Below are 17,284 nucleotides of genomic sequence, written 5' to 3'. Positions count from 1 at the left end.
ACACATATATGTATGGGTACCTATCAAGTCGTCTTCTTGACATTAACAAAACATTTGCTGATCTCTGTCAGGTGTGATTACTTGATTGTTTTGCAAGAAGACTGCTGTGCTATTCATCCAGTGCGACATGTATTAAAAACCTTTTTCTAAGCCAACACCCTTATTTTTTAAAGACTATTTTTTGGAATCATTTTAAGTTCACAGCACAACTGAGAAGAAGGTATAAAGATATCCCACTACTCCCCACCCCCACACACAGACAGCTTCCCTCATTTCCAGAGTGGGACATTTGTTACAACTGATGAACCTACATTGACACATCATCATCATCCAGAGTCCACAGTTTACATTAGGGTTCACTCTTGGCACTGCCTATATTTTAAGGATGGATTTAATAAAACCATAAATCTCCTTAACCAGGACATGAAATTTATCAGGGTGGCAGACACCAAACAACTAACCTCAGAATTCTTATTTAATAACATGTTACAAATCTACAAAGGAGAACTTGACTTTGTAAGGGAACCCAGGGAGGCTGGAAAAAGTGACTTGGAACAGTGCTCTGAAAGATGGGGTAAAGTTAATAAGGCCAAGAGAGAATAGAAGGCAGAGGGACACCATGAGCAAAAGCCCTGTTGGTGAAAAGGCCAGTTTCAGATGAAAGTCACGTGTCCTGAGCACAAACAGCAGCGTGGGAACGCAGAGAGGCTGGAGAGTGAAGGGATCAGGTCACACAGAGCCCCGTGGGTCTGGGTAAGAAAGGGGGGCCTTTGATCCAAAGAGCAGGGAAAAGTCCTGAAAGAGTAATAACATGATTACTTCTAGATGAACCCAAAACAAAAATCAATAAATGGTGGAATAGCCACAATTTGATCTAGAAAAATAAAGAAAGAAGTACTCGAATGCATTCTTCCGTAAGAAAGAGATAATGGTATAATTCTTACCTTTCCATCAAAGAAGTGATGATTAAACATGTTATAATGGCAAAAACTATCTTCCATATAAAACTGTGAATACCTGTAAAATAATTGGCTTATTACTGGAGTTATTTGTCCAGTCACAGCTGTCAATAAATAAGCTCAATTTTAAAACTATGAAATTATACCTTTAATAAATCAATTTCATTCTTAACTTTTTGAAATAATACTTTCCCAAAATCTGAGGGAGTCTGTAACAGTGGATGCAGAACAAATAAAATATTTTTCCAAATTAAAAAAAAAAAACAGTAGCAATATTACAGAATACTCATATATAACATACATGTGTCCTTATGAATCCAAAGATTATATCTAAAAATCACATTATAGATTACCATAGATTATATATATTATGCTTGAGATGGGTAGGCAATTAAAATACTTCTCTAAATATTTTATTATTTTTTTTTTAAAGATTTATTTTATTTATTTATACAAGCACTGGGTACAGTCAGAAGCACAGGAGGGTGAGAGAATTCAGCAGAGTCAGAGTGAGGAACAGAAAAGGCAGACTGATGAAATACACTGCTGAGGGGAGCAGTGGGCGCTGCAGGAGAGGTCTGCGCGCCATGTGGGACCCTCGCCAGTGGCCAGGGATTGAACCGGCGCTGCAGAGGCTGCAGGCAGCTTTGCAGCCCAGCACTAAACCACTGCGCCACCAGGGGAGGCCCTCTCTAAATATTTTAAACAGAATTTTCAAGAAAATACTGAATCAACATTTCCACTCAAGAGTTGATTATTTTCTACTGTGTTTAACAAAAAAAAAAGTATTTAATACATTTAATACAAACTTTTTATATATTAGATTAGTTCAGTAAAAAACATCTTCTCAATATCAAAAAAAATGAAGTAAGTATATTTCATACTTACTGAATTAGTGTCACAAGCAAGGAATGTTTACTGACTGAATCATTTTATTCTTTTAACACGCCACTTTAAAAGGCAATCAGCAGAATGAGAATACCCATTTTAGGTATTAACATTTTATAAATTTTTGCTAATTTACCAGGCAAAATTCAAACCACATTATGGTTTTAATTTGCATGAATTTGATTTCTTATAAGAGTTAGCTTTCTTTAATCCTTAATTGTATGTGTATGTGTATCTTTATATTTTTCCTGTTTACATGTATATAGGTCCTAATGTCCTTGCTGATTTCTGAGGCTGTTGTATAATATAGAAACCTCTTTGTTATTTCAAGGGGATTTTTGGACTTCCAAGATTTGTTATAAAGAATTCACATGCGAGCCATACCATCCTTCTACAGAATTCATTATCTAATGGAAAGACAGGAAAATCAGGGACGCCTCCTTACTGAGAGGGCCTCCTCAACCAGAGCAAGACAATGGCACGTCTTTGCTTCTGCCTATACTCTCAGTTACCCACAGCTGTCTATGACTGCTTCACCAGCCACAGTGAGTGTTACTACAGTGCACAACCTGGTTTGTCATCTTCTTACACTGGGGTTAAGAGTACTGGCTCTATTGTGACATGCTCTGGTGTCAAACTCTGAGTCTGTCACTTATTAGATTTGACAATTTAGGAAATTAAACTATCTGAGTCTCAGCTTCTTCATCTACAAAATGGGAAAAATAATAGTTCCCACCTCATAAAACTTGGTAAAAATAAATGAGATAATGTACATAAAGTGGTTAATACAATCCCAGCTACACAGCATTTACTAAAAATGTTAGGGTATCATTATTTTAGTTAACAATGGCTAGAAAAAATTATATCTTCATGTCTCTAACATTAGATAAATATGTTTATATCCAACCAAAATTTCTCCTTCTATATTCTTCATGCTCTATGGAGACAAAATAACAGCTTTTCACCACTCTACGTACAAAATCCTCTAGTACCATTTAAGATATTGTTAGTATATCTGCTGATTTCATAAAACATAAATTTGGGGCCTCCCTGGTGGCGCAAGGGGTTAAACAATGCACCATGAAGCAATTTGCAGCCTCTGCAGCACGAGTTCCATACCTGGCCAGCCAGGGAGCAACCCACATGGCGCAGCAGACCTCTCCTGTCTCACCCACTGCTCCCTCTCAGGAGTGTATTTCAGCCAGTCTGCCTGTTCTGTTCCCCACTCTGTCTCTGGTGAATCCTCTCACCCCCCGCATCTCTGGCCTGCACCCCAGCTCTTGTATGCATAAATAAATAAATCCTAAAAAAAAAACAAAACTTAAATTTGCACTGAAGAAATGAAACAAATGTTCAGGTAACTGAAAAATATTTAACCTGTATGCTATAATCTGATAAACATTTCAAAATCTGTGTGACAATGTCAATTACTATTAATAAACAAATGTTTTCCTATTTAACTAAATACACCCACTCTGACACATATATGAGTTACTGTATACACAGATCTATCTCAGTACTAGTACAGAGTGTGTTGGCTATCATTCAGGGTTTTTTTTTCTGTCTTACATTGCTCTGTAAGTATACACAAGGGAAAACACAATCCCTTTTTAAATATATTTCTGCCCCCTCTCCATTTTTTATTGCTTCACAAAGACATACTAGTCACTTTTTTATTAAAAAAAGAAAATTTCATTTACATAAAATTCAGCCCAGCACACATGTTCAAAATATCCTAGGAAGCAGTAGGCAGAGCCAGAGAGAAAAAAGTCAGGATTTCAGCTCTAAGTTTCCACCAAATACAAACAAGGGAGCATAATTTTTCATATTTTAAATTATGAAAAATCACTTAACATTACCCACTTAAAATGGAATTGGACACAAAGAATTATTCTCTCCATTGACTAAGACAAACAAAACCAATGAGAAGCACAAGCTCTTGAAAACTGCTCAAAAGGACATTCATTTAATTTGGCCATTCATTCTCTTTAAATGAAGTCAGCTACCAAGTGTGAAACATGCTCTACACACAGGAAATGCAATCAAGAGCTGAATAAAATTAGTTCATGAAATGAACCTAAGAATTTCTCTTTTTTTTCTTTTGACATGACTTTACTTGGACGGTAGTTTGCTAAATAGTTTCACATCTTTCATGCTAAAATTAGAGCATCTAGAAATCCATCTTAGCAAATGTTAACTCAAATCTTAGACCTTCTGAAAAGGAATTGCCCTTGAGTTGAGGCAGTTCTCTGCAGTTCATGGGGCAACAATAAACCAAAGTCAAAGCGCCAGAAGCAACTATTCTCTGCCCTCCTTATGCACAGGAATTATGACCAGATTTAACTGTGGCCCTTGTGAGAGATCTGAAGCGCACACTCTGTCACCCTGGTAACAGGTAAGTTCATTCAGAATACTAGTGTGTTTCAATAAGCCAGCTCCTCCTAATTTCCAGGGTTAACCTTTTACAGAACTGACCATCTAACAAACTACAATATCAACAAATGAAGTGAGGTAGGATATCCCCAACACAACATATTTAGCTTTTGTTTGCAAAACACACAGAACTTTAGACATGAAAAAAGTACCAATGTATTCTATTAGTTATGAAATAAGTTTATTGTATCCCCTATTCCGTCTGATGAGGCGACTTCAACTACAGGCTCAGGTAAAGTAAAACTACAAGGCATGGCATTTAAGGCAAAAAAGTTAGGGACTATATAAATCTTCCAAATTAAAGGTAAATCAGGTCAAATGAAAAGAGTTTGGGGAATGGCACAGAACAATGTGAATGCACCTAACTGATTTAACACCAACTAAACAATATGCTTCATATAGGTAAAAGAGTAGATTTTATGCTATGTAAATTCTATCACAAATATTTTTTAAAGTAAATCAGGGCTCTAGCAATTAACCATATAAAGTAAAGGAAGTGATTTAATTTACAGTAACAACAAAGAGAAAAATATTTAGGAATAAATGTAATATAAGACGTGTAAGACATGTACACTGAAAACTACAAAATGTCATTTAAATAAATTAGAGAGGCCTGAATAAATGAAAAGACATCTCATTCATGGACTGGAAAGCTAGCTATTAGATGGAAATATTTCCAGACTGATCTACAAATTCAATGCAGTCGCTATAAAAAATTCCAGCTGTTTGCAGAAACTGACAAGATGAACCTAAAATTCACTTGGAAATGCAAGGCCAAAACAATATGAAAAAGACCAACACTGAAAGACTTACACTTCCCAATTTCAATATCTAATAGAAAGTAACAGTAATCAAGACTGTGCGGTACTGGCATAAGGATACACAGAATATCACCATACATTTATGGTCATTTGGTTTTTAATACAATACCAAAACAATTAAATGTAAAATGTATACTCAATAGCTGGTGCAGAGGCAACTGGATCTCCACATGCAAGAGAATGAAGTTGGATCCCAACCTCAGACCACATATAAAAATTGCCTCATAATAGATCAAAGACCTACATCTAAGAGCTAAAATTACAAGACCCTTAGAAGAAAATACAGGTATAAATATTCATGACTTTGAATTAGGTAATAGTTTCTTAGATAAGACACCTAAAACACAAGGAATCAAAGAAATGAGAGAAAAACTAGACTTCATCAAAAGTGAAAAGAAAATCCACAGAATGAGAAAAAATATTTGTAAACCATGTATCTGATAAGGGTCTGGTACCCAAAATATATTGAGAATGCTTTTAATTTAACAATAGAAAGACAAATAACCCATTGAAAAAATGGGCAGAGGATTGAATACACTCCACCAAACAGTTCAACAAATGGCCCATAAGCACAATAAAAGGCGCTCATTATCATTACCCATCAATAAAATGAAAAACAAAACCACAATGAGATAATATATCAAAAAGATGAATAATAACAAGTGTTGGCAAGGATATAGCAAAATCAGAACTCACATAAATTGCTGGTGGGATTACAAATGGGGCTTTAGAAAACAGTTTGATAGTTCCTCAAGAAGCTAAACATAGGGCCTCCCCTGGTGGCGCAGCAGTTGAGCACTTGGCTACGAAGCTGCCCGCAGCCTCTGCAGCGCAGGTATGATCCCTGGCCCCCCGCGAGGGTCCCACATGGCACACAGACCTCTCCTGCCATGCCCGCTGCTCCCCTCAGCAGTGTATTTCATCAGTCTGCCCGTTCTGTTCCCCGCTCTGGCTCTGGTGAATTCTCTCACCCTCCCGCGCTTCTGACTGTACCCAGTGCTTGTATAAATGAATAAAGAAATCTTCAACAAACAAAAAAAAAAAAAACTAAACATAGTGTTATATATGACCCCTAAATCTAGTCCTAAGATATACACCTGTGATAGATTGAATTCTGTCCCTCCATAATTCATCTGTTAAATCCCTAACTCCCAGTACCTCAGAATATGACTGCACTGGAAAAGGGCTTTTAAAGATGCTATGAGTTAAAATGAAGTCTTTAGGGTGGGCCCTGATACAGTATGCCAGGTGTCCTTACAGAGGAAATGTGGACATACAAGGAGACACCGGAGATGTGCAGACCATGTGAAGAACCAGCGAGAAGAAAGGCTTCTGCAAGCTAAGATGAGAGGCCTCAAAAAAAACCAAACCTACCAGCAACTTGATTGTGGACTTTTCACCTTTGAAACTGTGCAAACAACAACTAAATTCCTGTTGTTTAAACCACCCAGTCTAATACCCATAGATATGAAAACACAGATATACATGAAAATCTGCATATAGATGTTCACAGCAGCACTATTTAAAATAGCCAAAAAGTAGAAGTGACTCAAATTTCCATGAACCAATAAGCGGACAAGTTAACTTGGCAGATCCATACAACAGAGTATTATTCAGTCATAAAAAAGAACGAAGGACTGACATATGCTACAATATGGATGAACTGTAAAAATATACGCTAAGCAAAAAGAAGCCAGACACTAAAGGCAAAACATTGCATGATTCTATGTGAAATTGCCCCAACAGGCAAATCCAAAGGCTCAAAGTACACTGGTGTAGCCAGTGGCTACGGGGGAAGAAATAAGAAGAGACTGCTTACGGGGAAAGTGTTTCTTTTGAAGGTGATGGAAATACTTCAGATTAGACAGTGGTGAGCTCTGCACCACCTCATGGATAATACTAAAAACCACTGATTTATGTATATAAAATAGGTCTGTTTTAACAACAAAATATGCCTGAAATACAGCAAGTAGAAAAAGCAACTATATGTTCATATATTGATTCTACTTTTGAAAAAATGTTTATATGCATTAAAAAGGCCTAGAAAACCAAAATCCAGAGTGACAGAAGTAAAGCTCATGTTTGGAAAAACAACAGTAAATCAGGAATCTTTGGAATTTGAACAAGTTCTTTGAGATGAAATGCTATGACTTTTTTCTAGTTTCTGAAAAAAAATTGTCTTTAATGAACTCAGAATCATTACACAATTGTGAGCGTGACTTCAAAGAACTGCACTATTGGAAAGACAGGGCCACCCATGTTACTGGAGGGCCGGTGACAATGACAGATGTATAAAGTTTTAACTAATTCCTTTGTGGACAGCTGGTTTTTTGGTGTATTTTTTTTTTTGGGGGGGGGGCCTCTCCAGCACCTGTACTCCCTCCTTCAGTCATACACCTGTTTCCTGCGGAGAATCCCACCTCGTGTGTTTGGTCACCACACACCGGCGGAGCACCACACCGCCCGGCCACAGCCCTGGTTCTGGAAGGAGCATGTGACCCCCAACCAAGAGAAGCAGTCACCCTGGGTCCTGCTGCCGGAAGTCTCAGGAAAAACCATGTCTCTACTTGGCAGTTAAACTGGAGGCCGCAAGCTTAAAGCTGCTGCCCACAGAAGTCCCAGGCAGAGAAAGACAGAATGAGAGGTGGAGACAGAAAGATGGAGCCCTGCCAACACTGAGGGACACCCAGGGTCTCCTGCCGGATCCCACGCTCCAGTGACCTGAGCCAGTACATCCTCTGACACAAACGAACTTCCACTGAAAGACTCTTGACTGATGTGAGTGCCTTATTCTAAATACATGGGCAACCTGGAAACCAGGTAATAATTCACATGAAAATAAATTTAAAATGTGTCTGCCTTGTTTTTAGGGAGAGAAAGCATGTATCATTTCAGATTCTCTACAACAAATGCTGAAATATTGGCCAAATAGACTCTATGCAATTAAATGAAAAGCAACACTAAGCCCCATCCCTTCAAAACACACAAGAACAAATGATAGAAATGATAGCAACAACACGTGTCTGAGAGACTCACCGTGAACTCCTGGAATGCAAACAATTACAGAAAGCAGGAAGGGTACCTCAAGTTTACAGGCTCACAGAGACTAAGGACATGTGTGCCATCCTGAGTTATAAATAAAAAATCCATTTCTTCTAACTAACCCCCAGAAGGGGGTGTTCAGGGTGTGGTCATCTGTCGCCTCTGTTTCCCCCAGCACATTAGACGCTCTTAATTCTGACCCTCACCCACAAAGCTTGTCTGCCAATCCTCTGCCCTGGGACCTGTTTTCATTCCCTTCACTTCAGGCTGTGTCAGTAAAACACAATATACATTATCTGGTAAAATACATTAAAATGCGTGTCTTACCATACTTAAAACATCATGATGAGATAAAATCCTAGAGGAAGTTCAGATATTTTTGTAAAATAATCCTATGAGAAGAAATTTTACCCAGTAAGAATTTATTTCTAAGTTGTAACCCAAAGCCAACTAGACACTGCACAGAGATTTAGGAAGCACAACAGCAACAAGAGAAATCTACTGCCTCCCTGTCTGAAACATGGAAGATTACATGTTGAGTTTATCAGACTAAAAAGCTGCTTTATAACCAGTGTTTCTGAATGTTAATTAAAGGGTTATAAGAAGGTCAAAACAAGAGAAAAAAAAATTTAAAAAAAATCAGGAGACAATGAAGGAGAATATTATTGTAATGAGAGAATACCTTACAGTTGTAACCTACCGAAAGTCAATATCCAATAGAAGGCTTTTAATGTTAGACTTCATGTCACCTGATGCTTTCAACCTGATCAGCTCATGCAACCTAAAGCAATTAGTGAAAGCAAATTTAATAAGAAATTACAAAGGCCGTAGATAATGACAAACAAACAAATCAACCATCAACATGCTCCTAATATTTCTAATATTTCCCAGAAACACTGAGGAGACTTTGGCAGCAGCCAAGGTTTCAGTTTTGCAAATAATTTATAAAGGGCAAAATAGAGAAGTCGAAAATTATAAACAAAACTCATGAATAAAATCAGAACAACTCTCATAGAGCAGTAATCTACAGGGACTTCTCTCAAAGGCAATACAGCCTGCCACTCCTCACGGGAGAGAGCACACTGCATACGCACTTCCTCATGCAGTCATCTTCACATTGGGCCTGCACACACTAAATCACCAAAGACACATTTTTTTCTATGGGCTTAAATGGTAGTGATCAGAGAAGTCTTTAAAAGTCATGGACCATACCTGGGTGTGCCAACACACAGTGCTCTTCTGAATCCAAGGGTAGAAAGCAGGTCTATCAAGAACTGACAGGTCCTATCAGCAAACAAATATTGCGCATTTGTCTTCTTGTTCTCCAGGGGATAAAGCAGTTGACTGGGTCTTTTTAACTGGGTGACAGAAACATCACCCACCACCTGATGCCCGTGATGATCCTCCCACTCATCTGGCAATAGCAACTGCTGGCATCTTTGACAAAACTTTCTCTGAGACAAGGGCAGCTCGATAAACCTCAAGTACCTTCAAGACATAAAAAGAAAAAAACACCAAAGGGTATATTTTAAGACTGATATTTTAAAGATAATTTGTTTTTACTATTTTTAGTATCCAAACAGTATTAATACTTCCTAAAGAGTAGTGTGCAAAGAAGCAAAGGTGGAAAAAAAATCTGTGGACTGTTGGCTAGACTTGATGTCTGGCCACATACCTACCGAGTGGAAAAGAATCAGCAATTTCATAAGAATTGAGATGCACCAATTGAGTCACTGAATGAAGATCAATATCCATTTACAATGTGAATATAATATATTACTCAAACAACTTAGTAGTAATGGAGACTACCATCAGGTTTAAATTTATCGACAAATCCATGTGTTCTAACTCTGAAGTGTTAAACAGCCTGGCAGTATGACAGTCATTTTAAAATGAGAAATTAGATCATTCTTCAAGTTTTTATGGCATATTTAGCAAGAAAAATCACCTCCTGAAAAAGAAAATGTTCCTACAAAACTCCTTGATTCTTCGCAGTTCAAATGGAGGTAGGTCTAAGAAGTTTCGCCCCTACCGCCCAACAGCCAGAGAGTATTTAAAACTTACCAAAAAAGGGGCCTCCCCGGTGGCGCAGCGGTTGAGCGCTGGGTTGCGAAGCTGCCCACAGCCTCTGCAGCGCCAGTTCGATCCCCAGCCACCGGGTGAGGGTCCCACATGTCGCGCAGACCTCTCCTGCCGCCCGCTGCTCCCCCCAGCAGTGTACTTCGGTCCTTCTGCCTGCTCTGCTCCCCGCTCTGGCTCTGGTGAATTCTCTCACCCTCCCGCGCTTCTGACTGTACCCAGTGCTTGTATAAATAAATAAATAAATAAATAAATAAATAAATAAATAAATAAATAAATAAATAATAAATCTTTAAAAAAAAAAAAACTTACAAAAAAAGCAAAAAATCTATATAGGGTAGTTCCACAGGGTCTTTGGCAAATGAACCTTATATCTGATTTCAGTGACAACACTCTTTTATCCTCTTTTCATTTTTTTAGAGGTGATTAAAGAGAGAAAATAATCACAGTATGTTTTTAAAATTGCTGATTTTGAATATGTAATACCAGCTATGAACTCAGCATAAGAAAACAGAAGCGAAATAAATAAGATTATCAAGACTCAGAGAGAGTCAGAAATGTCGATATCCAACCATGTCACAGAGGACACTAACGGCTTCTAAGAGAGGGGGCTGTGTTAGAGGTTTCAACTGAACAAATCTACGCCTAGAAACAGAACAATGCTGAACCAAAGCAGGTTTGAAAACTTTCTGTATGTAAGCACAGTTTCGCTTCAAAGCACCCAGGCAGTGATAAATAGATGTTCTGCGTGGCCACGGCAAGAAATAAGCTTATCACATCAGAAATTTAAATGCTTCTAGTTCTATGATAACTGTTCTCCTGACAGCCTTATCTTCGACTGGAAAGGAAGATCTAAGAATAAACTTTTATAGTCATTCAAAGTAAAAATGTCAGCAGAGAAAGAGGCCCCTCCGACATGAAACGCCCGTGAAAAGCACCAACACGTGCTTTGCAACAGAAACACTGAGCTTACTACTACCTCCACAAAACGTTCAGTGTCCACGTGTCTACCTGCAGGCAGAGACAAGGCGCAGCACACCGGCCCTCCAAAACTGTATCAGGCAGGAAAAAATAAATGGAACAACAGTTTCAAGTACTGGACCCTGACAACCAGACAGCAAAGATGAGAGGAGGGATGAGAAGAGGGGGTGGATACTGATGCCCAAGCATCAGGCATCAGGCATTCTTGCCCCGCAGGGGCAAAGATGAGAGCAGGGATGAGAAGCAAAGATGAGAGGAGGGATGAGAAAAAGACAGCAAAGATGAGAGGAGGGATGAGAAGAGGGGGTGGATACTGATGCCCAAGCATCAGCATCAGGCATTCTTGCCCCGCAGGGGCAAGCTGGCAGCACAGGAGCAGGGGACCCGGCAAGCTCTGTGAGCTGATGTGGTTGAGGTGAGGACGGGAGGAGGCTGGGGGCTGGAATCCATGGGCAGAGACTTGGAGAAGGCAGGGGGAGTGCACAGTGAGCAGCAACAGGACAAGAGACAGCACTGCAGACGTGTGACCCCTCGCCCTCCAATGCATGCTGACCAGCAGGCCCATGTGAAGCAACTGCCCGTGGGGCAGGAGCAAGCCCCGCCAGGGAGCAAGTGCTGTCACCACCAGGTACACAGGTGGGGCACCCGACCCTGTCCATCAACGAGCCGAAGTGAGAAAGCTCAGGGGGACACAGGCTGCAGGAGACAGCTGCAGGGAGAAAGGAGCCCTACCCCAAATGCCCTTCTGCTCCTGCCGAGAAGCCTGAAGACAAGCCCTTGAAAGCAAGGGCAGACACCCGTTCTGTACAGGATCAGGTCGTGGCGATTTTGAGCACAGAAGGTCACATGGTCTCTCTGTCATGACTATCCTGTGGCTATAGCATGAAAGCCACCACGAGCACATGCAAATGAACAGCAAGGGCAGGTGGGGGCACAGCCCGCACAGGAGCATCAAACTGCAGCCACGTAACTGGACTGTGCCCTAGAACAAAGCCTAGAAGCATATAAAGGGATAGAACTATCCAGTCTGCAATACAAGGCAAAATTCACACTGCCAGCAGGAAATCAAGAATTTCTGGGCATGCAAGAAGAAGGAAAATATGACCCATAATTGGGGGGGGGGAATCAATCAGGCCAAACTAACCCAGAAATGACAGCGGTGATACCATCAATAGGCAGAGTAACCATTTACTGTAACTACAGTCCACATGTTTAAGAAGGTAAAGTAAGACACTATTTAGGATAGGAAAGACACGGAAAATATTTGAAAGACCCAAATCAAACTAATTGTCAGAGATGAAAACACCCTAAATGGGACTATCAGCAGTTTAGACACTACAGAAAAAACGCTGGTAGAGTTGAAGGTGTTACAGGGCAACCCCAATATAAAACGCAAAGGCACAACCTTAAAAGCGTCCAAAGTGAAACACTGAGGGGCCTAAATACATGAAAATAGAACCCAAAATGGGGACAGGCAGAAAAAATTTTGAAAAACTGGCTGAAATTTTCCAAATTTATATCAAAAGAGCCAAGAAGCTCAGAGAAGCATAGCACAAGAAACAAAGAAAATGATTTGAAAAATATATTCAAAAGCAGCTGCTAAGGAGAGAAATCTTACAAGAGATCAGAGGGGACAAAGATAAAAACAGAGGACAAAGATAAAAACTGTATTAGATATTTTTATTGGAAATAATGTAAGCAATACTAATTCTACACAAATTCTTCCAGAAAACTGAAGAGTAGGATTCTATTTTTTTTTTTAAATATTAAATTTTATTTTTATATTCCCCCATACAATTGCAAACGCCCCATTCTGACCCCAATCCTTCCCCTCCCGCCCCCCACCCCCCAAAAAGTGTCTCTGGTTCATAGTTTTTTGTTGATTTTGATTTTCACTTTCTTATATTCATTTTCCTGGTCCCTTATTTAAGTTTTCTAGATTCCTGCTATGAGTGAGACCATCCGGTATTTTTCTTTTTCTTTTTGGCTTATTTCGCTGAGCATGATCCCTTCCAGTGCCATCCATGTTGCTGCAAATTGCATGTGTTTATCTTTTTTGAATGCTGAGTAATATTCCATGGTATATATGTACCACATCTTCTTGATCCAGTCATCTATTTTTGGGCATTTGGGTTGTTTCCAAGCTTAGCTATTGTAAACAGTGCTGCTATAAACATAGGGGTGCAGTTGCTCTTTGGAATTGATGTTTCTGTGTCCTTTGGGTAAATCCCTAGGAGTGGAATTGCTGGATCATATGGAAGCTCTATGTTTAGTAGGTCCAGAAATCTCCACACAGCTCTCCATAGTGGTTGGACCAGTTTGCACTCCCACCAACAGTGCACAAGAGTTCCTTTTTCTCCACATCCTCGCCAACATTTCTAAATTCATTTTATTAAGAGGACACTTCTATTACCAAAACCAGAAAAAAAAATTATAAAACTAAAGACCAAAATACCTCAGGAACATTAGTTCAAACATTCTTAACTCTTGGCAGAAACAGATCAATAGAAAAAATATTGGTGCTAAACAAAAAGGCAGCCAGACAAGCCTCCCCTCAAAAACTGTATCGTATACTGTATTATTCCATTTATATAAAATTCCAGAAAATACAAACTTGTCTATTGTGACAGAGCAATAGATCAGTGGTTGTCTAGAGACCTTGGGAATGAGGAGACATAGGACAATAAGAGGAAGTTTGCCTGAGGTGATGGTTTCTCGGGTAGCTATATATGCCAAAGCTCATCAAACTGCACATTTTAAATATGTGCAATTTTAATGTATGCAAATTATTGTATTTCAATAAAGTTTAAAAATATGAAAAAAGCTCATTTTCTCTTAACAATCCACATGTCACCAGAGTGACCATAGAGCCCTGCTTGCCTAGGACAGTCCACTTCACATGTGTGGGCCCCTGGTTAGCATCCCCTTTCACTCTCATAAAGTGTCCTGCTTTGGATCAAAATTCCATGGTCACTGTACATGTAATTCCCATCATATTGTTAAAATTACATTAAATTCAAAAAGTGTGATGCAAAGAGAATAATAATTTCAATGAACTAAAAACACCAAATTTTTAAAATTTTTTAATAATTATATGAAAACAATGACTTCACCAGTCAACTTTGGAAGTTACTGGAATATTAAATCATTCCTCTGCTAACAAATTAAAAACAATGAGGGGAAGAATTAAAAATTTATCTTGTTTTGGGCCTCCCCAGTGGCGCAGCGGTTGAGCGCTGGGTTGCGAAGCTGCCCGCAGCCTCTGCAGCGCCAGTTCAATCCCCGGCTGCTCCCCGGCCACCAGAGGAGGGTCCCACTTGGCTTGCAGACCTCTCCTGCCGCCCGCTGCTCCCCTCAGCAGTGTACTTCGGTCCTTCTGCCTGCTCTGCTCCCCGCTCTGGCTCTGGTGAATTCTCTCACCCTCCCGTGCTTCTGACTGTACCCAGTGCATGTATAAACAAAAACAAACAAACAAATAAATAAATAAAACATGCCTCTATTAAAAAAAAAAAATTTTTCTTGTTTTGCCCAGATGAACTGTAACAAGGTACGTCAACAGTAAATGAGACAAAGTTCATTAAAAAAAGTTGCAGGAAATACAAGCATAAACAGTGAAAGGATGTTGAAACCCCTTAACAACTTCCAGGAAATGACCATCAATTATTACTAAAACTGTCAGAAGAAATGATGATACAGAACTTTTCAATGGATGGCCCGCACCAGCTAGATCTAAATGCATGATCAATCTCAACATCACACAAAGTGAATGGTCAAATATCTGCCTTTTGACATGATGCAAAAGGAAATCACCTCACCTCTTACAAAGACTCCTGCCCCAAAAAGTGAACTTGAGACTGATGATGCTGCCACTTTATAGAAAACACAAGGGACAGAATAAATGTTAAATGACACTACAGGATACAATCAAACAAATCCAGAATGAGGGAAGTTCTACAGGACAAAGGCAATGTGTGACTCCTGTTTTGGATCCTGATGTAACCAATTAAAAAATGGCGGGCTTCCCCGGTGGCGCAGCGGTTGAGCGCTGGGTTGCGAAGCTGCCCGCGGCCTCTGCCGCGCCGGTTCGATCCCCGGCTGCTCCCCGGCCACTGGAGGAGGGTCCACATGGTGCGCAGACCTCTCCTGCCGCCCGCTGCTCCCCTCAGCAGTGTACTTCGGTCCTTCTGCCTGCTCTGCTCCCTGCTCTGGCTCTGGTGAATTCTCTCACCCTCCCGTGCTTCTGACTGTACCCAGTGCATGTATAAACGAACAAACAAACAAATAAATAAATAAGTAAAACATGCCTCTATTTAAAAAAAAAAAATAATAAAAAAATAAAATAAAATAAAAAATGGCACTTTGGGGCTACTTGGAAAAATGTGAATAACAAGTGTATGTTATATAATATTAAGAAACTTTTTGTTTTTTTCACAGAAATGTGATTGTTTTTCTAAAAACACCTAAGATACATAGAAACATAATTAAAGATAAAATTACATAATATGTAGCTCAGTGGTCAGGGTTACAGGGTACAGGTGAACAAAATTAGCCACATGCTGATAACTGATGAAGCTGGTATGGATGCAGGAGGCTCTTTTATACTGTCCTGCTTTTGTGAATGCTTGAAACTTAGCAAAGGACTTGAAAGAAACACCATAATTTGAAACACAAAGTTAATGAGCAAAAATGACTGCAGAAAATGACTAAGCAAGAATGGTTTTCCATTCTACGGCAATGGGAAACTTCTTCAAACTAGGTTTCCAGTTTGAAAGGCTTTACCCAATCCCCAGCAAGATGGGAAAAAAAAAAACATCAAGATGGATCATCATAAAAAATCACACCCCTAGGAATGACAGGATCAAGCAGATCACAGGTCACAAATAAGAGATATGGAATGAACTTGAACTTCTCAATTACCATCATGAAGACATATGAAAACAGAGCATTACCTTCCATATTCTGAAGGAAAAGTATTTCCAACCTAGGATTCTATCATCTGCATAGGTATGAATCAAGACAGTCTCAGAAATGCAAGACAACAAAATATTTACTTCCTTTTAAGCATTCTAGAAAAAGACGAAGTCAACTGTTGGGTGGTAAAAATCAGAGTGGCCTTACAAATGTACGAAAACCCATGTAACTCTTAACAGTGCCCCAGAGGGTGGCCATGCACTGGCACTGGCTGTCAAGCGATACCAGATCCTGATGAAAAAAAGACAGATGCCAAGAGGACATGTGGAGAAGCTTATACCACAGAAACAAAATGCTTTGAGGTCTGTTCAATCTTATTGTTAAAAAAAACTCTAGGCTTGGGCCTCCCTGGTGGCGTAGGCAGTTGAGCGCTGCACTGGTGGAGCTGTCCACAGCCTCTGCAGCGCCAGTTCGATCCTGGCCAGCCACCAAGAATCCCACATGATGCGGCAGACCTCTCCTGTCTCACCCACTGCTCCCCTCAGCAGTGTATTTCATCAGTCTGCCTATTCTGTTTCCCACTCTGTCTCTGGTGAATTCTCTCACCCTCCCGCACATCTGGCCAGTGTCCCGGTTCTTGTATAAATAAATCTTAAAAAAAAAAAAAAAAAAGGCAAACTCTAGGCCTATCTCCTTTTAGTTTTATTTTCTTTTCTAATCATTTTTTAAAGATTTATTTTATTTATTTATGCATACAAGAACTTAAGTCTAGACCAGAGGCGTGGGGGGTGAGAGGATTCACCAGAGACAGAGCGGGGAGCAGAACAAGCAGACTGACTGAAATACACTGCTGAGGGAAGCAGCGGGTGAGACAGGAGAGGTCTGCTGCACCATGTGGGTCAGCTCCCTGGCCAGGGATGGAACGCAGGCCGCAGTGGCTGGAGATAGTTTGATAGTGCAGAGACTTAACCCCTGTGCCAGGAGGGAGGGGAGCACCAAGTCATTCAACCACAGAATAAAAACAGAAACAAACACAGGCAATACAGTCAGAACACAAAACATAAATAATATAAATCCAATTAAAAGTGGTAGGAGAAGGAGAAGAGAGAGTGGGATATAGTGTAAGTACATTGGTTTCCTCATGTTTTCAAGCCTATGGCTCGAAAAATG

General features: G+C 39.8%; 1 protein-coding gene across 1 annotated transcript in view; it reads right to left on the bottom strand.

Annotated features, from left to right (window-relative positions):
* The window catches only part of ZCCHC4 (zinc finger CCHC-type containing 4), a 44,482-nt gene that overhangs the window by 20,747 nt on the left and 6,451 nt on the right, over positions 1-17,284 (bottom strand). The window contains exons 4-6 of the mRNA XM_037529496.2: positions 9,356-9,631; positions 8,844-8,924; positions 945-1,017 (exon numbers count right to left, since the gene is read on the bottom strand). Of these exons, the coding sequence (XP_037385393.1) occupies positions 945-1,017; positions 8,844-8,924; positions 9,356-9,631 (430 nt within the window). The remainder of the gene's footprint in view (positions 1-944; positions 1,018-8,843; positions 8,925-9,355; positions 9,632-17,284) is intronic.

This window comes from Talpa occidentalis, unplaced genomic scaffold, assembly GCF_014898055.3.
Source record: "Talpa occidentalis isolate TD23 unplaced genomic scaffold, MPIMG_talOcc4v2.1 talOcc4.6, whole genome shotgun sequence".
Classification (NCBI taxonomy): domain Eukaryota; kingdom Metazoa; phylum Chordata; class Mammalia; order Eulipotyphla; family Talpidae; genus Talpa; species Talpa occidentalis.
The sequence above is the reverse complement of the archived record's forward strand: the minus strand, read 5'-3'. Positions and strand labels throughout refer to the sequence as shown.